Source organism: Phocoena phocoena, chromosome 8 (genome assembly GCF_963924675.1).
Source record: "Phocoena phocoena chromosome 8, mPhoPho1.1, whole genome shotgun sequence".
Lineage (NCBI taxonomy): Eukaryota > Metazoa > Chordata > Mammalia > Artiodactyla > Phocoenidae > Phocoena > Phocoena phocoena.
The window spans coordinates 71,829,600-71,850,520 of record NC_089226.1 but is presented as its reverse complement, the minus strand read 5'-3'; the positions used below and the strand labels follow the sequence as shown (position 1 = coordinate 71,850,520).

Here is a 20,921-nt window from a genome sequence, read left to right as displayed (position 1 = left end):
GCCAGGGAGGCCGGTTTTGAGGGATGGGAGTAGGTGGGTATGGAGCAGCCGTGGCCCTGCTCTTCTAAATCCTTTCCTGAATTGCAAGGTCAATAACAGAATACCAGGGCATCCCTCTTGGGGCTACAGGGGGCTTGAAGCTCACTGAGTCTACTCCCCAGTCTCCAGAACTGACCTCACAGACAATGGTGAAAGCACGTTGCCTGGGAACCCACCCTCTTTGCTTCTGGGAAGTCCTCCTGGGCAGCGATACACAGACCTGGATGTTTCAATTTAAGCTCCCTTTCCTTTTACTGAGTCTGTGGTTCTTCCGTGGTCAAAAGGGCCGAGAAAGAGAATGGGCCACCACATCTGGCCCCTCCACTGGGTCTTGGGTCCAGCCCTGATCCCGGCTTCTCAGGAAAACTCTTACCCCCTCTACCAAAGCACTGCAGCCAGAGTCCCAGATGTGCAGGGGCTGATGCCCCTGACTGAGGGCCCTTCCCAGACCTCAAGCCAGGGACAGAGCTGAGTTCCCTGAGCCCCAAGCTGTGGCACTCTCCCATATGTGGAGGAGGGGGAGCCCAGAGAGGGAGCCAGGATGGGCCGGTGTGGCCCGTTCCAGTCACTCTCTGTGTCTCTGCCCGCCATTCCATGCTCAGCATGTACCAGCTCTCCACACCTTTAGTGCCCCCCGTCCACCCTACACTGGGTCAGCTGGAAGCAGAAAGTGGTCCAGCCCGCCCCACCCCCAGGCCTCAGGACCACTGGCAGGTACAGTCAGTGGGCTCCTGCACTATGTAGGGCACCCAGGTGGCGTTGGCGGCACAGAAGAGCTGCACAGGACGCCGCTGCAGGCCCACCTCGCGGCAGCACCTGCAGAAGCGGGCGAAGATGTTGATGTTGTAGTTGTAGATGCTGGCGGACGGACACCTCCCATCGCAGGACACTAGGTTCACCTGGAGACGGGCAGGCCAGTGAGGCAGCCTGTGTGGCTTCCATCCCCCAAAGCCCCCCATCCCCATCTTCGGCTGCACCCCGCCCCCGCACCGCCTTGCTGGGGCCACGCACAGGGGTGTTGCTCCTGCAATCATTCTTGCGGATGGTCATGCGGATGGTCACCTTCTTGCAAGAGCGTCCATCCTCTTTACCTGGGGGGACAGGGTGGGTGAGGCAGCTGCGGCTGCGTAGTGCTCCCGGGGCTGCAGGCTGGGCCAGACTGGGGCAGTTAGTGTCATGCTGGAGGGTCCCTCTACCAGAGTTAGTGCCCATGCATTAGAGCCCCTCCCTTTTAGCTCAGTGCCCTGGAAGGAGGTGGAGGTGACAAGGCAGGGGAGATGGGTGAGATAGGGAAGGATGCCAGGGACGGCCTGGGGACTCTGGGCTAGGGAAGACGAGGATTTGGGGACAAGGCAAGCTGCCTGCCCACCCCAGCCCCAAAGCCTGTCTCTAATCCACTGGCGACCCTGGATGTATCCTCTCCCCGCTCTGAGCTTCAGTTCAAGCATTAAGATCCCGCAATTGCCTGAGTGAATAGAAACCCCAGTCCCTAGCACGATGCTTGCACATAGCAGGATCACTCGGTTTCCACAGCTATCAAACAGGACAGGGCCGGGAGTCACCCACCTCACACGGCTGTTACAGAGATGGAAATTGATAAACACGCAGTTTCTTCTGCCTGGACCATGCCTCCCAAAGACAACCAATCATATGGCTCATTTACACCCTCACCTGCTCAAGTATTGCCTCACCAAGGCCTTTCCTGATCTTCTTCTTGAGACAACAACATCCTCCCTCCACCCAGCCTCCCTCCCTGACCCCTCCCTTCCTTATTTCTATCCAGGGCACTGTCACCTTCCTGAGAGACACCCTTGTAATGATGCTCTTGACATGTAAGCTTTAGGGTCTTCCTTTGCACAGCTTCCTTCCACAATTTGTTGTGAGTTCTCTCGTTCTAAATAAATCTTCACTTTCATACCTCGGTATGGATTTGTAAGTTTGTGTTCTTTTTCTTAATGAAGCCCCCCACCACCAACTGCATAAATTTCAGCGCCCATAAAACCAGATGCATCCATCTTATTGAAATTTCACTTGCTCTTCTGTCTCTCCTATTAGAACGTCAGCTCTATGGGGCTGTGTCATTTATGCTGTGTCTACAGTGCCTAGAACAGGGCCTGACGTATTGGTGCTAAATAAATATTTGCCAGACGCATAGACTCCCTCTGTGACACTGGGGTGCCTGTGGGAAATGGGGTGGAATCCCCTCTTCTGGCCTCTGGGTTTCACCAAGTAGATTTCTGACCACACCAGCTGGAGGTCTCCTGGCCAGAGCTAAGTTCACTTTTTCTTCCCTCTCTGCTCCCAGGAGACAGGAGAACTGAGAACTGTCTTGGCCATGGCCTCAGGGTCCTGGACTGAGACCAGCTGAGTAACCAGCAGTAGCAAAGCAGTGGTTGCATTGGGCATTGGTGGGCATTGGGCACCAAGAGAGCGGGCACTGCTGAAGCATTCCCATGCAAGCCCAGGGGTGCAGCGTGCTACCCAGCATGCACTGCTGGCCCTACAGCCTTTGCCAGAGGCAAGGAGCAGGGGCACCACACTCCGCTCCCCCACCCCCAGAGCTCAGGGCCACTTAGCAGAAGGGACATTGGCAGAAATAGCAACGCGGCTACACGCCTCCAGTCCCGCGGGCTTCCGAGAGGAGTACCTGGGTGGCAGTGGACACTAACCCATGGAGGAGAGGCGGGGCTAACGGGGACCACCGGAAACAGGGTCCCCGGGGAACCTGGGGAGAGGGACACGGGTCACAGGGAGCACACGGGACATTCAGGGAACATTGAGGTGTGGGTCAGAGATCAGCCAATGAGGCACTGAGCCCAGTTTCCTTGGAATATGTGAAGTGAACATAACAGGGTCCAAAATTCTCCAAGGAAAGGTTGAGGGCCCTGGGGGATGGGAGGCATGTGGGCAAAGGTCCTAAGGCTGATTGGAACATGCACGCACATGCAGTTGGGGCTGCAGGTTCCAGGGGCCAGGGGTGAGGACAGACGCACCGAGCTCTCACTCAGACTCAGTCTGGGAGCCCATGGGTCTGAAGCCACCTCCATGACAAGGCTCCTGACCACAGGGAGAATTCACGTGGGGGGCATCGCGGCTGGAGGTCATGGCAGGCCACGGCAGGAGGTGGCAGAGCAGCTGGTCAGTTACTGACCTCCTGGACCCAACATCCCAATGTCCCGTCTCCAACAGGAGCAGAGGCCTTTTGTTGGGATAGGGATGTGAGCATGGCCCCTGCCCACCTGTAGATCTGTGTCTGTGCCATGAGCCCCATGGCGGGGGTGTTATCCCTTCAACCACTCACCCCTGAAGAGCCACTACTGGAGGCACCAGGCCAGGAACCTGGTCCTCTGAGCCCCAACATGACACCTTGTCCCCCCCACCAGAGCCCCTCACCCCTGGCCTCCGCCATGCTCACTCACATGTCCTGCAGCATCCTTCCAAGGAAGGTACCACCGAGCCCCCAGCCTAGAGGGAGAGGAGGAGAGGTGGGTAGGAGACCACATACTAGGCCAGGAGCCAAGAATCCCAGCAAGAGGCAAAAAGACTGCTAGAGTCTAGACTCCTTTCCTCCCATGATGCTCCAGGGCAGGAGTTCCAGGCCCCATTGCCCATCAGGCCCTGGCCAGAGGGGGAAGGGGCCCCTGAGCTGGCCACTGAGAGCCACAGGGCCTAACGCAATTGGTTGGGACACTGGCACTGAGGCTGGAGGCTGGGTAAAGATGGTGAGGGCGCCAGGGTCTCCTGTTTTTCCAGTGGCAGCTCTCCTTATGCACCACTCCACCCACCCAGTACCGTTGTCCGCCTTAGTGTTTCCTGCACAGAGGGTCAGGGAGGGAAGGGGTTAGGGACTGACCCACTTGGGTCAGTGGCCTGGGCTCTATCTCAGCCCTGGATAAGCTACCCCTTTGCTCTGGACTTAGTTTTCCCATCTCTAAAATGGGGCAATGATTCCTAATAGTCCTCCTCCTCTACTGTGAAACTGATAAAACGATGGATGTGACAGTTCTTTGTAAATAAGTGTGTGTGTGTGTGTCTGTGTGTATGCGTGTGTGAGCGTGGGTCTAAGTATATGTGTGTGGTTTTGTGAGCACATACATGTGTGTACATGTGTGATTTTGCATGTGTGTGTCTGTGTGGAGAGAATGCTTGGATGTGTGTAATTGTTTTCTAAGTGAGACCAGAAATCTTTAAATGCCCAATATTAACGTCAAGAACTCTAATAATTCAACAATAACCCCAAACCCTCCAGGAAGTCATTTTCTTTGAGGCGTGCCCATAGTGACAGCTGTCCATGCTAGTGCTGGACCCCTGTTAGCCCATCGCAGGACTGAACTATGCGTCTGCGTGGTGTGTGCATGCAAGTGTGCCTTGGCGTGTGACAGTGCGTGGTATGTGTACTCGCTTGCCGAGGTGTTAACGTCCCTGTGGAGTGTGTGGTGCCTGTGAGCGGCTGACTGCCCATGTTGGTGTGTATGTGGGTGTGCCTAGAACATGCGACAGTGTATGTTTGCGTGCATCTGGGCATGGCCCTGTGATGATGCGTGAGGATGTGGTGCGATGTGGTCAGAGCAAAGATACATGGAAAGATGTGGAGTTGGGGTGACAGGGCAGGTCCAGGCTCCAGGGGAGCCCTCCTTCCACAGCCCCCCACACCACAAGACACCCCTGCCCCTACCCACCACCACCACTAAGACAGCTGCTGCGCCTGGCTTTAGGCCATGCTGCGCGGGAGGCGGCCAGCACTGACCTTGGCACACTCGGTCTCGTTGAGTGGTGGGCAGCTGATGGGCGAGCGGACGAGCACGGCGCCCAGGGGTGTGCTGCTGCAGTGGTGGCGGGTACAGTCTGCGATCCAGGATGCCCCGGGCTAGAGGGCACAGAGGTAGCCAATGGGGGCCTGTGGCCGATGGCCCTCGTGAACTGATAGGGCACAGCTCCGAAGACAGGTGCAGCCCAGGACCTGGCACTGCCCAGGACCCCATCTGTTCCCAGCCCTGGGCCCTGGTCCTAGGCGTCCCCTCCTGGGATGCGCGGTTAAGGGGCTGCATACCAAGAACAGGGAGGTGGTGCCATTGGGGAAAGTGAAGAGGCAGGACACGTTCCTGCAGGAGCCGCAGCAGGCCGCCAGGTCCCTCGGGTGCTCATACTCCTGGTTCTGCAGGACAGGGAGAGTCGCGATGGGCCTCAGCCACATACCCGCCTCCACCCTCCTGCCTCTCCCACTGTCTGCTTGTCCCTGAGCCCAGAACCCAGAGAAAGGCCCCCTGTAGATGCTCAGAAAGGAAATTCCCAGCCTCCTTGTATCTCAGGCAGGAAGGTCATCCTTATATCTACCCTGAGCCTCAGGGTAGATATAAGAGTAGACAGCGGGTCCTAAACCCAGCCCCAGTGGACAAAGAGATGACCTTGCTGGTAATTAAGGATGGCAGTTTTGATTCCAGATAGACTTTAGTTTGAGTCCCAGTTCCTGTGGCAATTTTGACAAATGGCTGGACTTCCCTAAACCTCAGTTTTCTCATCTGAAAAATGGGAATAATTCCAATCCCTTTTATTCAACTCATACTTATTTAGCCCTTAATAGAAGCCAGTCACTGCCCTAAGTACTGGGCACGTATCAATAGAAGCACTCAGCAAACGGTAGCAGTACAAACCAAGAGGATAGGGACCGTGCCAGGCATAAGCAGGTGCTTAATAAAGGTGAGTTTTCTCTGTCAAATGCTCACCCTTGCCAGGCCTTCACTTTTGCTGTTCCCCTCCTGGCCTCAGCACTTTCCACAGAGGTCTCAGAGGTCCCCCCAATGCCCACTCTCTAGACTCATCCGAAGAGCTTGGTGGAGCTTGAAGGGCCCCTCTGATTCCCAGAGCACCAAGGGTCTGCAGGCCAGCTCCCCATGGCCCCCCACAGCCCATCCTGCGCCGCTGCCCCCTACCGCCTCGCAGTGGACGTCACACAGCACGGAGGTGGTGTTGATCTGGTAGAAGCCGGTAAGAGGGTCGAGCACGGTGGTGCAGTGGGATGTGTGGCACACGCCTTCTGCCGAGACCTCCACCACCGTCTGGCCCAGCTGCATCACCCCCAGCTCGCGGCTCAGACACACGGGGGCCTTCACTGGATGGGCAAGCAGGGCGGCGACAGTCACCGAGAGCCCAGCGCCCACACCGGCCCCAGGCCGGCTGGCCACCCCTGGCTCACTCAGCTTGCCCGACCTCCCCGGCTCCCCTCCCCACTCACCGCACTCGTATTTGGTGCAGCCACACACGTTCTCCGCGCTCTGCATAAACGCCTCGTCCAGCTGGGACATCTCCCACTGGGTGGGCAGAGGCTGTTAGCACCCCAGGTGAGGAGACCCGGCCCCACCGTCGGGAGCAGCCTGCCACCTGGGGCCCTCTCTTGCCAGTCGTCTCCTTGCAGTGGGCGGGAGTCGGCGGCGGGGAGGGGCTGGCAGGCCTGTTAGCCGGGGGGGCCCTTGGCACCCTGTGAGCTCAGTCACCCTCCCTCAAGTATGCCCATGTGGCTCCCGAGCCTCCCCACTGGGGAGCGCTCCCGTGTCTTCTCCCGGGCCTCAGGACTCCCCTGTCATTCTGAGCACCCACTGGCCACATCAGCGAGGGCTCCCTGCATGGCTGCCGGCCCTGCCCGGCTCATACGCTTCCCTTCCTTCTTACCAGTTAAAAGGAGAAGAGGATGGGATGGGGGACAAAATGAGAGAAAATGTGGGCTAGGTGGGAAAGAGGGAAGACTTATAATCCAAAAAATCATGTAGAAAACATAACTTTAAGCATAACTTTCCATTTCTTAAAGTATTTTCATTTCTCTCAGTGGCCATGCAGCCTGGTGGTTAAGGGCATGTTCTCTGGAGTCAGATATCCTGGTTGCAATCCTGGCTCTGTGATCTACTAGCTACATGACCTTAACCTTAGTTTTCTTGTTTGTATAATTGAGATAACCATAGATGCAATCTCATTGGGCTGTCGTGCGAATTAATATGATAATAGACATAAAAGGCCTAGGAAAGTTCCTGGCATATAGTTAGCTCTAGGTAAACATTAGCTACCGTCATGAGTATCACCATCACCATCATCCCTGCCATCCCCAGCAGCAGCAGCATCTTCTTCACCACCACCGCCACCATCCCCACCATCATCATTACATCATCACCATCATCATCGTTCCCACCATCCCCACCACCCGCACCATCCCCACAGCATCATCACCAGCCTCCCCACCAGCGTCAGCATCAGCGTCGTCATAGTCCTTAATCCTCACCGCAACTCTGAAGCATGACCAGGCCCACTTTACAAGCGAGGGCACTGTGCCCAGACAGCAGAGCTTGGGATGAGAATGCTGGCTTGCAATTCAAGGCTCATTGCACTAGATTAAAGGAATAGGGTCTCCAAGAGAAGGGAAAGAGAAGGAAAGAAAAAGGGGGAGGCAGACCAGGGGGAGTGGGGAGGAGCAGGGTCTTCATACCAGATGGCACCGGGGCACTGGGATTGTGTCGCAGTCACACTCTGAAAAACAGGAGGGGACAGGACCCACCTCACCAGAGGTGTCCAGGTGGGAGCCCCCCTGAGCCTCCCAGACCCCTCACTGCAGGTGCAGCTCCTCCTCTAGCTGCCCTCCATCCCGCATAGGGGCTGCAGCTCCCCTGGTTGGGCAGGTGGGGCATGATGGGTCCAAATGCCGAGCTCCACATAGAATGTGCAGGGAGGATAAACAGGTAGATGGATCAATACCAGGTTCCCTTCCGTCACCTGGGCTTCATCCTTCCCCGTGCTCCGGAGCACATTCTAGAGCAGAATGGGGCCTCTCCAGGAAGGAACAAGGCAAGGGTGGAATTTCTGACCATCTGCATTTCCTAAATATATATATGCTCAGCCAGCTGAGCTCTACTCCAAGCCTTCGCCCGTGAGCAGGTCCAGTTCTAAGCTGCGAGGGAGCTGATTGCCGAGGCACCGCTGACTAACTTAAGGGCTCCAGCAGTTCTAGCTTCGGGAGGAGGAGAAGTCAAGGTCACAGTGGCTGTGAAACACACTTGGGAGTCACCTTCATGCAGCAAATAGTTTTAGGTGCCTATATGCCGAGATTTTTCTCTGTTCTGGGGACAAAGCCATGGATACAACAGACCAAAATTCCTGCCCTCGTGAAGTTTACATTCTAGTGAGGCCCTGAAAAAGCAAGCTGAGAAACAGAGTTTCTCAACTTCTTTTCGAAAAACATCTTTTTAAAAAGATTTTTTTGATGTGGACCATTTTTAAAGTCTTTATTGAATCTGTTACAATATTGCTTCTGTTTTATGTTTTGGTTTTTTGGCCCCGAGGCATGTGGGACCTTAGCTCCCTGACCAGGGACTGAACCTGCACCACCTGCATTGGAAGGCGAAGTCCTGCTAACCATTGGACTGCCAGGGAGGTCCCTGAAAACCATTTTTATACAAAGCTCACAGGTGTTCATTACTGATCACTGCCACTCCCTGCCTGCTTCTCAAGAGGATTTGAGGCGAATTTGAACAAAATCATATTTACTATCAGATGGTTGCAATAAAGACTTTTTAAGGTGGAGAAGCTCCTTTTTGGAACAGGAAGTTGTTTTTTTCCTTCTTTTATCCTGGGGAGGCAAAGAATGTCCAGCACTCAGGGAGCGGGTGCAGCGGGAGGGCCATTGTGGCGGCTTCCCTCTGGTGACTCTGGAGGGGTCGAATCTGAGCCGAGTGGACAGTGGTGGCCCGGCTCCCCCTCCCCCCAGGGGCCTGGATCTCCGCCTTTGGGGAGGGGTGTCCCTGTGTGGGGACTTACCACAGGACTTGTAGGGGCAGCAGCGGTCTGGGCTCCACACCTCCACCAGGACAGTGCCCATGACACACTGTATGTGGGGACAGCGGAAGCTCTCACACACTGCATGGGCAGGGAGGCAGGGGACACGTCAGCCACAGACACCTTGGAGCTGGAATCCTCAGAAACACACTGGCTAAGGAGGGGTACCTCCTAGCTTCTCCGAGGTCCCCCCAGTGTCCTCAGACACCCTCTGGGGTCCAGAGGAGAAGACTGGGCTACTGAAGTCTCCCTGTAGAACTACATCAGGAGGCCCTCGTTCTGCCCTGGGAGGCACTAGCGATCTGACAGTGTCAGAACCTTAAATTCACTCAGCTGGGCCTCCCTCCCTTGGATGCTGTGTCACCCTGAGAGAAGTGGTCAGAGGGGAGCAGGTGACCAGGTGAAGCTCCGCTGATGGGACAGTTTCTCTCTAAGGAGAACACAGCTTCTCCTATGCTGTGGAGACGTCATCCTCTTGTAGCCCACCTGGAGCCTGCTCTGCTTCAGCAGATGCTACACTCTAGGGCTCACACTTCCCTCCTTCCTGCTTTCCAGCCAGTCCCCTCTTAGTTTAGGATTCCTCGGCCATTCTCATTTATTGAGAGACCAAGGCAAGGAGCAAGGAATCCCTGGACACAACTTTTTGGTGCAGAGGGGAGATGCCAGGGTCAACGCTGAAGGTGAAAGATTGTAAAACTTATTTGATTTACAAAAAAAAATTATTGGCACAGGTAAGGAGTATTAATCAGTGTTTCAAAAACATAAGAGGTAGAGGGAGAAGGACATTTGTATAATGTCCAAATAACCGGTTACTTTCTGGTTGAAAGAGGAAATTTGTAAATGTAAGATGGACAGATCAGACAGCTACCACCCTAATCCAGGGCCAACGTGAACCTCGGTTAGAGTGGCTCAACCACAGAGCACGCGTCTCCTGGTGTGATGTCCTTTGAAGCTCGAGGACAGTGTAGCCAAAGATTTTTAATTTGAAGCCACCAAGTCTTGGATCTAATTTCCAGTTTACAGGAAGCACAGTGGACAGAAGAGCAAGGTAAATGGTTCCAAGAGGAAGAAACGAGACAAATCCAGAACATGAGACCTTCTGCAGGACCATAGCCCAAACTCTATAATTTAGTATCATACAGAAGAAGGAACATGTGCTAGATTAAAAGACATTTAAGAGACATAATGTTAATGTGTGGATCTGGATGGAATCCTGGATTGAACAGACCAGAAAAACCATGGACTGGTATGCTATGACTTGAAAATGTATCAACATGAAAGGTAAACATCATTAACTGAAAATACCTGGCTAAAAAAGAGCATGTACAGTATGACCTCATTTTGGTAAAACAGACTTACCTAAAGGGGGAGAATATCTAGAAGGATCTGTACTGAATTGGAGGATACTGACAATGAAATGGCTGGGAGGTAGGAAAATAGTGTTTTCATTTTCTTGTATTTACTTGGATTCTGTACTTTCTACAAGGCTTTGGTAGTGCTTTTGTAAGAAAAGTATAATGAAGACTGGGACAAGGTAATAATATCAATGGCCTCTGTTTATTGAGCACCTACTGTATGCCAAGCACTGTTATATTAAGGTACTATGTACACAGCACACACTCTACATCTATTATCTCTAACCTTCACAACAGCCTCTCGAGGTACATACTATTATCACCATTACACAAATGAGGAACCTTGGCTCAGAGAGGTTGTACACTGCCCCAGGCCACACAGCTAGTCAATGGCTGGGGCTCAAAACGCTGACTGACTCCCTATGCCTGTACTCAATCCACGTTGCCGGAGTACTTTCTGAGAAACAGGAAGAGGGAGGCTGAGGAGGAGAGATGAGGAGAGATGCTGGAGAGGAAGGACACTGATCCTCTCCTCAGATGACCTTTGTAAACCCTTTATGACAAGCGGCCTCTGAGCCCCCAGGTGAAGCTACTTGGTTGGGTATGGCCAAGCCTTTTGGGCAACTCTCAGTGGGAGCCTACATTGTTTCAAAGTTGGTTCTTGACATTGAACCAGTCGGGGTTGCCCTTGGGGTATCCTGGAGGAGGCCCCGCCCTACACTGCTCTGTGTCAGTGCAGTCTCCCTCACATCTTTCCTACAGTCGGTAGGGAAAGGAATTTTTGTAAATTAAGTCATATTGAAATTTAAACACTTTGTTAATTTTCATCCATTAGGTTTGCTTAAAGTCCATGATGCTGGCTGTACTATGCTTATTAGGCACAAGTAAGGTACAGTACACTGTACACAGTACACAGTACTATGTTAAGGTACATCCTACATACAGGTGTTATGTCTTGTAAAAATATCAGAAAGGGCTCACTTTCATTCATCATTGCAAAATAAAAGAGCTTCAGAGGCTTTAAAATACAGCCTCGTGCAGGTACTATGGTAACAGTGGTGAAAGGGACCACGAGGCAGGGGCCTTGGGTCAGTCAGTGAATGAGGACTGTGGATCTAGGCCGGGAGAATGAGAGTAGACTAAGCATTTGTCCCTCAACCCAGGCCTCCCCCTGGCCCCTGGGAGCCTCCATGGAGGGAACAGGGACTTTCCTTAGGAAGCCTCAGAGCCACCTATGTGACAGCCTGTACCCCTGCCATCCAGCTCCCAGGACCTGGCCCAGCTTCCTTGGGTGGGGCCTCCTTCCATTGCTTCCCCAGAGCTCGCCACCTGGGGGCTCCCTGTTGCCCCCTGTTGAACTCCCATTGGTCCTAGGGTGAGGACTCTGTGAAGGTTCCTGGAGCCCCTTCCGGCCCTGGCCCCCACATCCAGCAGGACTCACCACACTGGTACAGAGGGCAGCAGAGCTCCGTGGTGTTCCTGTCCACGGTGAGCGCCTCCCCTTCCTGACACTCGGGGATGGGATCTGGACAGTCGCCACAGACTGAGGGGAGAGAAGGGCACCGCTGTCAAAGGAAGTACCTCTCCTGGGGAGCATGGTACAGAGCAGGTTGCTGGGGGAGGCACCTAAACCCCAGGTGTGACAGGAGTCAGACTCATAGCATTACCGAACCAAACTTGGGTCTGCTCACCTGTGTGCAGTACCGCCAATCTCCTGACACTGGCACGGGATGAAGGAAAGGGCAGCGTTTATCGCAGGCGCCAAGCAAGGAATTTGGGTCTTTTGAGCATTAGCCACCCGTTCTCCTTGCTTGGCACCTGCAATAAACAATGCACTTTCCTTCATCCCATCCCAGTGTCAGTAGATTGGCTGTACTGCACGCAGATGAGAGGACGCAAGTTTGGTTCGGTAACACTAGCAATGTTCCACAGTCCTGTGTGACCTGTCCTGGAGGCAGAACCTGGAAGTTCTCTCTCACATCCACCTGAACTCTTACACTGAACAAGCACCAATTTTCTTGTGCTCAGTAATGTATGGGGTGAAGCGGTGGTGGTTTCCTCTTCTTCCCACACTTCCTTTTGGACAGAGGTCTCACCCTTCTCCCCATGCCCACTCCACCAGAAGATCCCCACCCTTTCCTCCCAGCCACCCAGGGAAGCAGGGGTGAGGAAGGAGGTGGCTGTGATCCAGGCATGCATATTAACATCTGATGGCATATCGACCCACCACAGAAGTAGAAGATGCAGCACGAATCCCCCAGGCGGCCCGCAATCAGGGTCTGGTCCTGGCGACAGCTGGGGACCAGCGCTGCCTCACACAGGTCTGGGTCACACTCTTAGGAAAAGACAGAATTTTGGCACTGGGAGCAGACCCTGCATGGCCACACCTGGACCCCCACCCTAGCTCTGCTTTAATCTCCAGCCAGAACCCAGTCCCCAGAGCTGTCCTTGCTCCCCTCGCCCGGCTGCAGGGCTTCCCTGCCCCTGGGTGGTAGGTATCCTCCCCTATCCCCCATGCTGGGACCTCTCACCACAGCTGTAGCTGGGGCAGCAGGAGTCCTCCTGGAAGTGGGTGAGGAGTCGGTGGCCTGGGCTGCAGGTGGGGGCGAGGCCCTCACACAGAGTCTGGTTACACACTGGCCCAGGGGCCACAAGGACTGTCACCTGGAGGCTGGGACTCCCTCAGCCTCCAGCAATGCCCAGCCCCTGGACACCTGGCCCCCAGTACTTCCCCTAGCCTCCAGGACCCATGTTCTTGGAGGGGGCCTCTGAGGGTCACACAGGGTCCAGGACTGAGACAGAAGAGCAATCAGAGTTAACATTCATTAAGCTGGGCCATATGCCCACTGCTGTTCTACTAGATCAGTATCAACTTCTGTCATTCTCATAACGACCCAGAAGGTGGGTACTATTATCAGCCTCATGTTACAGAATCGACCGAGGCACGGAGGATGTTAAATGATCTCCTGAGGTCACAAGGCTGCAAGGTGGTAGGGGGAGCATCCACCAGGCTGCCTGGCTCCAGAGCCCGTGCCTTTAAGCCGTGCCCCACACTGACTCATAGAGCACAGCTCCCCTACCCCACCGCAGGTCCTCCACTCCCCCCAACACACCCCCATAAGACATTTTCATTTCTCCAGGTCTTATTCTATCCATCAAGGTTAAGAAGCAGAGCTGGAGCCTTTTAACCATCTTACAGTTGAGGTCTAGGGAAGTGCAGGGTGGGACTCACCGCAAACAGTCCCCAGGCAGCAGGGATCCTCGGTGGGCAGGAGCAAAGCCACCTCCCCGAAGCGTGGGCAGATTTCAGGGCGGGGGTCTGGGCAGCCTGGTCCCACTGGGACGATGGTGTCCGGAGCTTGGCACTGGTGCTGAGAGCAGCCACTGAGGGAGCTGTTCCAGGTCTCCCCCAGGGCCCGCGGCACCCCCGTGCCGTCCGTGCAGGCTGCAGTGGGCATGGCGGGGTGCAGGGGACTGAGGAAGGTGGGGAGACCCAGACTGTCCCAGGCCAGACCCTCCCTGGGAAACTGACCACCCCCATAGTAGACCTGGAGGGATGCAGGGGGCCTCAGCCATGGGTAGCAGGAGGGTGAAGGAGACCCTAGGTTGAGGAGAGGGCCCTGCCCAGGGAGGGCAGGAACCTACCGCACTTCTCCTCGGGGATGCAGAACCCCGAGCGGCGCCGGTGCAAGATAGTGCCCTCAGAGCAGACACAGGCCTCGCCCAGCACCTGGCACTGCTCTGGGTCCAGCGGGCCCAGCAACCCATCCTGGCACGTCTCAGGGGGCTCACAGGCTGCCACACATGCCTGGTATGTGGAGTCGCTGGGGCACAGGAAGGCTGCAGGGGCACAGCAGCGGGCACCAGCCTGAGCTCAGACCCCAGGCAGAGTGAGGAGGGGGCTCAGAGCATCATCTGTGCCTCGGCAGAGAGTGCAAAAGGTTTTAGTGTCATTGCCTCCTTCCTCTAGATCAGGAGCCAGCAAAGCACAGCCCACAGCCCAAATCCAGCCTGCTGCCTGTTTCTGCAAATAAAGTTTTATTGAAACACAGCCACACCCATTCATTTACCTCTTGTATCTGGCTGCTTTTGTACTACAAGAGCAGAGCTGAGTAATTGTGACAGAGACCATATGGTCCCAAAAGTCTCAAATATTTACTATCTGGTCCTTTACGGAAAACATTTGCCAACCCCTTGCTATAGATCAGTGTTTCCAAACTTTTTTTTTTTTTTTTTTTGCGCAGTTATGCGGGCCTCTCACTGGTGTGGCCTCTCCCACTGCGGAGCACAGGCTCCAGACACGCAGGCTCAGTGGCCATGGCTCATGGGCCTAGCCGCTCCGCGGCATGTGGGATCTTCCTGGACCGGGGCACGAACCCGTGTCCCCTGCATCGGCAGGTGGACTCTCAACCACTGCGCCACCAGGGAAGCCCTCCAAACTTTCTTGATTGTAAAAACTAGATCTCACGTTGTGGTCCGATATACACGTGCATGTAAACAGTGCTCCTCAAGCCACTGTAAAAGAATCACTGAGAGCTTTTGCAACACCATGGCTGGGATCCCACCTCAGACCAACTGAATTAGCATTTCTGATTGTGGGGTCCAAGCATGAGTACTTTTTGAAGTTCCCTGGGTGATTTCAAAGGGTAGCTGGGATTGAGAATCACTGATATATTGAAACAAAAAACCTTTTCACAAGACAATACTTAATCATTCTAGGTGCAGTACACACTAGTATTTTTTATTCTACTGCATCTTAAAAATGCTGATGCTGACGCCCAAATCAGTGGGTATGCTGATTTCATACCCACTGAGTTGGGATCCACAGTTTGAAAAACACTGCTCTAGATGATTTTGTCTTTTCATCTTCTATCTGTCTTATTATAGGTGTGGCCTTCCTTTGAGCTGTTTCCAGCCTTTCTGGATGTGTTCACATTTATAAATCAAAATACTCTAGGCTGGTCCACCCCTGCCTACCCGACTAGTGCAAACCTAATGGGGGTGCGGAGGAATGGCTCTCACGTCCATCCTCAACGAAGGAGAGGACAGACGAAAAGTGAAACATGACTAAAAGTTAAGAGAAAGGAACTAATATTTACTGGATAGTAACGTGTGATGGGCCTCTGTGAGGCACTCTGTACACATTATCTCATGTCATCTTCAAAACGACCCTCAAGAAAGTGCTATGACCGCCCCCATTTTACAGAGGAAACTCAAAGAAACTAAATAATAAACATAAAACATGTATTTGATGTATTTATATAAAGTATAATAAAAGTTAAAATTTTTAATTTGTTAGTATGCTTATAGATTTATTTAGAAAATATTTATAAATTTATTAATTAATATCCATTAGTGAGTGAACGACTATTAAATCTGGGAAAGCCTAGACCTGGACTCAGGTCTGTGAGCCCTTCTCCCACTCTAACAGGGGTGAGGGGTGACAGTTACAGCAGCCACGGAGGAGACACCCCCCGGCCCTTCCCCTCTCCTCCCCCTCCCCCTCCCCACCCCTGCAACTCACGGCAGTAGTCGGAGCGTCGCCACTTGATGCACACGTGGAACTTGTGGCACATGGCCACGTACACGGTCAGCGCCACGCAGGGCTGCTGCAAGTACTTGGTGTCCCGGATCCACAGCTCACAGAATGACTCCGGGGTGACCTGGGCCGTGCATCAGACGGTGCTGCCTACCCACATCCCCCATCTCTCAGGGCTCAGCTCCTCCCAGCCCGGCCCAGGGGCAACACGGACTTTGGCAGGCTCCCAATCTGTCCCAAGATCAACACCTCTAGGGAGCTTGCCCCCTGCAGGTAGATGCTGCCATTCTCAGCCCAGGAGGTCCCCCCATGCTGGACCCAGGTGACACCTACAAAGCGGTGGCAGACGCTGAATGTGTGGTTGGACACCATGCGAAGGCAGGGAGAGCAGTCGGCCGTGGCACAGCTGTCCGGGCGGAAGCGGGTCTGGCCCACCGAGGTCAGGGAGCTGGGCACCTGCCAGCTGTCCAGAAAGGGAGCAGGGTCCTCGGCCTCACCCACCACAGAGCCATCCTCCAGGGTGAGGTCATTGGCTGCGTCCCCATCACAGATACCTGAAAGGGGCAGAATTACCCCAGTGGCCATAATAATCACCACTCCCAGGTCCCCAGCTGTCACACTGAATATTCCTCACAATAATTCTTTGAGACTGGTATCACTGTTATCCCCATTTTATAGATGAGAGAAATAAGGTACAGAGAAGCTAAGAAATGCACTGTGTAAGAAACTGTCTTTGTTTAGGAAATAAACACCAAAGTATCTAAGGATAAAGGAACACAATGTCTCAAACATACTTTCAAATGGTTCAGAAAAAATGCATTTATGTAAAAGGCATATGCATAGAAAAGTGAATATATAAAAAGGCATATATACGTATATAAATGCATATATACATGCATATGTACATATATAATATATACATATATATACACATGGAGAGAGAGAGAAAGAGAAGCAAATAGGCAAAACGTGAACACTTGGTAAATCTGGGTGAAAAGCACATAGGAGTTCCTTATACTATTTTTGCAACTTTTAAGTTTAACGTTATATCAAAATTAAAAGTTACTCCAAAAAATCTGCTTTAGCAGAGATTGCTAGCTAATTATAACACCTGTTTCCTCTTCTTCCTGGGCGGTCCACTAGCCTATTTCTCCCAGGCTCTCCTGTGGTTGGTGAGACCATGTGGTAAGTCCCCACCAACAGAACGTGAGCGAAGGTGATGGGCACCACTTCCAGGTTGGATCCTTAAAACCTGCCCAGCTCTTTCCCCTTCTGTGCAGTTGGAAGCTTGTGTTGAAAATGGCAGAGCCACAGGATGGAAGGAATCTCCATTTGGGAATTTATGTGTGCAAGGAATAAACCTCTATTGTGTTAAGGCACTGAGACGAGGGCAGGGCTGAAGTTTATCTGTCACAGCTTCTAACATGACCTTAACCTCCACCTTCATCTCTCACACTCTAGGCTCCAAACACCCACTTCCCCGCCCTTGACTTTGCTTATGCTGCTCCTTCTGTCTGAAACACTTTCTCAAAAGTCCTTCCTTCACGTGCCCCTCAGATGCACCGTCCATGACTGTCCCAATTCTGTGTAACAGGTTCAGTTTGCAGGTCTGGTTTGCTCTCTGAGTGCAAAGATTCATTTTCCCTTATAGTCTCACTCTCTCAATATTCCCCCAAGTTGCCTAGCAGGTGCCCAAGATACCAATGTTAGTCTGGATAAAATAGAAGTAAATTCGCTGACTTCTGCTCTGACACCTCCAGGCACCAATTTCGTGAATAAAAAGCATGAGTTACTACAAAATCCTCAGATTTTTATCAACAGTCCCAATGGTCAGATTTTTGGTCTTGGCATTGAGTCACTGAAGGGTGTCACAAAGGCATCCTGGGGAGGAGCTGGCCCACCGGAGGCTGACCACAGCACTCTGCATCAGGCACAAATAGTAGAAGGAAAAAATGGTGAGAAAGGGATAGCAGAGGAGGTGGTAATGGTGGTGTGTGTGTGTGTGTGTGTGTGTGTGTGTGTGTGTGTGTAAGGAGAGATGTTTGTGCCAGTAGGAATGGAAGCTTCATAAGACACATTTTGTCTTTTTTGCCTACTGTTCTGTCCCTAGTGACTGGTACATAGTAAATATGTGTTTATGTGTTGCACAGATGAAAGAATGAGCAGGGAGCAGGCTCACACGTTAGCTCATGTGTAGAAGGCATTTTGAACACAGAGGCATGAGTGTGAATAAATAAAATGGGTGCAGATTTACGGATGGCGGGCGTGCAAGCATGTGTGTGGAAGTATTCCTATGTCACCCACCATCATAATCACAACAGTTTGTCATGGAGCACCTTATGGGGGCCCACATCCTTCTGCACCTGCAAGGAGCAGCAGTCCACACTTAGACTCCTCCTGTACCCTTGTTCTTATCAAAATACATCCAGGCCCTGAAGGCATGCTCTCTGCAACCATGCTGCGGTCTGAAGAGCACTAGTTCTGTGTTGTGGCAGCTCTGTTGTGTGATCTTAGGCAAGCCACTTAACCTCTCTGAGCCCCCTTTCTTCTTTAGTTCGATGGCCATCCCTCAGGGCTATTGTGTGGATGACCTGGAATAAGTGAGATCAGAATGTAGAAGTGTTTTGTGAAGTGCCCAGGCATATGCAGACAGGGAAGATTATCTGGTGTTAGGAAGCGATCAGGGAAGCTGACAATCTCGGCTGAAGTGACAACTGGCCAAGGCCAGAGCCCTGCGCCACCTCCCTGCTGGCAGCTTCAGCCCTAGAACACAAGACACTAGGTCTCTGCCCTGGCAGCTCTGCTGGTCCCACCTCTGGCCCAGCACTCTGTCCCAGCTTTCCCTGTTCCAGGGGAACCTGTGTCTGGGGGCAGAGGTGGATCCAGGAAGCATCCCCCTCCCCCCCAGCTGGGTCCCACCTCACCGCAGAGTCCACGGCCCTGGGCTTGGCTGGCTTTGCTGGCCTCCAGGATCATGAGTCCTGAGCTGTGGAGCCACTGGATCTGGATGTGTGATGGTGTCCGGATCACATACATGTGTCCTGTGTCCTCAACTGTGAACCCGTACCTGCTCACAGGGGGCCACACAGGCTGCAAGTCCACAAACACCTTGTGGGGGAGGGTGTTCAATGTGAGCACAGCTTGTCTGCTCGTCCATCCGTCCCTCCCTCCCTCCATCCATCCATTTATCCCACTAGCAGTTATGAAGCATCTGCTACATGGCAGGCTCTGTTTCAGGCACACGCAGCCCAGACACAGTCCAAGGTGGCATGGAAAAGTCCTAAAAACATGTTATGAGCACAAAACAATGACACAAGAAATGCAACAGCTGGAGGCAGGCGACATCTACACGCCCAAATAATCCTGAGCCCTTCTAATCACTCTCTTTTTTTCTGATTCTGCTCAGATCATTTCTTCTGGGAGACTGACCCTAAATCCCCAGCCGCTGGGTTGGGTACCCCTTTCTCTGGGGTCTCCCAAGCTCTGTGTTGTCCTTTAAGACAGATTTGTTCCCTCATCAAGGCCCTCCATGGGCTGTGAGTTTCTTAAGGGCAGAAACTGTGTCTCACTCACCTTTGAATCCCCAGCACCTGCCTTTGGGCCTGACATGAACTGGGGGCTCAAGCAATGTTTGTTAAATATGCAACACTTTAAACTCAAAGCTACAACCCCTGCTACTCACAGACAAGGTTAAATTTGTATGTATTATCAGTTTTACTATGTGGAAATGGGAGATGAAAATATTAGGATTTTAAAATATTTATAATGACTTTATACCCTCCCATCCAAGAATCACTGTTTTATTAATCACTTTGCAAATTATCCAGTGCATAAACTACTGTGTTGAATAGAGGGAGCCCTAGCCCGGTAGTCAGAAAACTTTGACCTTGGGCAAGTCCCTGGCTCTCTCAATCTAGCCTTCCGAGCTGTACAGACAGGGCCATGGGCTCCACAATGCTGGAGCACCTGGGATGAAACCCAGGGAGTTTTATGCTTAAGCCTCCATCTCATGGAAAACCCACTGCCCTAAGCCTTGTTCCTGAGAGTCTCACAAGGTGTGGCCCTTGTGTTCTATGTTCAAGAGCAGATTCTAGTAACAGGGCTGCAGGTCTGAGCTCAGGAATAGGTGGGGAGAGCCGACACTTTGGGACCTGAGGAAGAGATGAGTCAGCCCTACTCACCCTCCCCCTGGGAAGAGCTAAGGCAGAGCCTTCGGGGTGGGTACCCCACAGAGGGTGGGCTGTGGCTGGGCACCAGCCTCCTTGACAGAGGTGGGCTTGATGTGAAGCCGATGCATCTTAGTGTGTTCACATGGCCTTATATTTTTGTAAAAATTGCAGAAGTGAGATATTTTAACCACAATCATTTAAGGCTACTGTCTCTCGCCATTTAACTTCTTTTCGGTCGCAATATTCCTCCTGGTACACTTCCTCCCCTGACATGAAGAGTGGCCACAAATATTCTAATTAAAATCACCTCCTAATATACCTAATTTTGCATTATTTTTCTTTTAGAGGATCCCTCCCTTCCCTTACTCCCAGTTGTGAATAAGCCTCAAAGCCCCTCCTCCCCTGATGCCCCGCCCCTCGCCTGACTCCTGCCCTTCCCTGGGGGCTTGCTCTTTGATGCACTCACCTTCCGGTTGAAGCGGTCAATGGTGACCTGATGGGTCAGGTGAGTCACATTCAGCATCACCAGGCAGAATGGCGGCCAGTTCAGGTGCCCCTGCAGAGAGAACCCAGCCCTCATCTACCTGGAGCCCTGCTGCCGCCTCCTCCTGGGGAGCAACTCTTCCCCCCCAACCCAACCTTGCCTCAGTATGCTAGGGGCACCCACTGGGGTGGTGCAGATGGTGCACAGAGTCCCACAGAACATTCTGCTTCCACTTGACCTCCTGCAAGCCCCCCAGAAAGCTGCCTCCTTTCACCTGGCTCATGGGAGCATCCTAGTAGGCGGTTCCCTGCAGCCAGCACCCTTGACCACAGGCCATATCCCAGGGGTGGCATCCCAGCTCCTCTGCATTTCAGTGCCTCTCACAGGGGCCTAGGCAGCTGGGAACGGTGCAGGCCCCAGGAAGGGCCAGGAGGTGGCGCTCCACTCACTCTTTCCCCAGGTGCTGGTTCCAGAAGAGCCCCATGACTGAGACAGACGGAGCTGCTGCAGGGGCCTCTTCA

At 53.0% G+C, this 20,921-nt stretch overlaps 1 protein-coding gene across 1 annotated transcript in view; it reads right to left on the bottom strand.

Annotated features, from left to right (window-relative positions):
- Nucleotides 1-737: 737 nt before the first annotated feature.
- OTOG (otogelin) overlaps nucleotides 738-20,921 on the bottom strand; it is an 84,962-nt gene continuing 64,778 nt past the window's right edge. The window contains exons 39-56 of the mRNA XM_065882112.1: nucleotides 20,383-20,472; nucleotides 18,672-18,855; nucleotides 16,081-16,301; nucleotides 15,733-15,871; nucleotides 13,854-14,048; nucleotides 13,441-13,653; nucleotides 12,740-12,844; nucleotides 12,436-12,543; nucleotides 11,650-11,751; nucleotides 8,836-8,934; nucleotides 7,511-7,551; nucleotides 6,272-6,347; nucleotides 5,970-6,148; nucleotides 5,090-5,194; nucleotides 4,787-4,906; nucleotides 3,459-3,504; nucleotides 1,051-1,130; nucleotides 738-938 (exon numbers count right to left, since the gene is read on the bottom strand). Coding sequence (XP_065738184.1) covers nucleotides 738-938; nucleotides 1,051-1,130; nucleotides 3,459-3,504; nucleotides 4,787-4,906; nucleotides 5,090-5,194; nucleotides 5,970-6,148; nucleotides 6,272-6,347; nucleotides 7,511-7,551; nucleotides 8,836-8,934; nucleotides 11,650-11,751; nucleotides 12,436-12,543; nucleotides 12,740-12,844; nucleotides 13,441-13,653; nucleotides 13,854-14,048; nucleotides 15,733-15,871; nucleotides 16,081-16,301; nucleotides 18,672-18,855; nucleotides 20,383-20,472 — 2,304 coding nt within the window. The remainder of the gene's footprint in view (nucleotides 939-1,050; nucleotides 1,131-3,458; nucleotides 3,505-4,786; nucleotides 4,907-5,089; nucleotides 5,195-5,969; nucleotides 6,149-6,271; nucleotides 6,348-7,510; nucleotides 7,552-8,835; nucleotides 8,935-11,649; nucleotides 11,752-12,435; nucleotides 12,544-12,739; nucleotides 12,845-13,440; nucleotides 13,654-13,853; nucleotides 14,049-15,732; nucleotides 15,872-16,080; nucleotides 16,302-18,671; nucleotides 18,856-20,382; nucleotides 20,473-20,921) is intronic.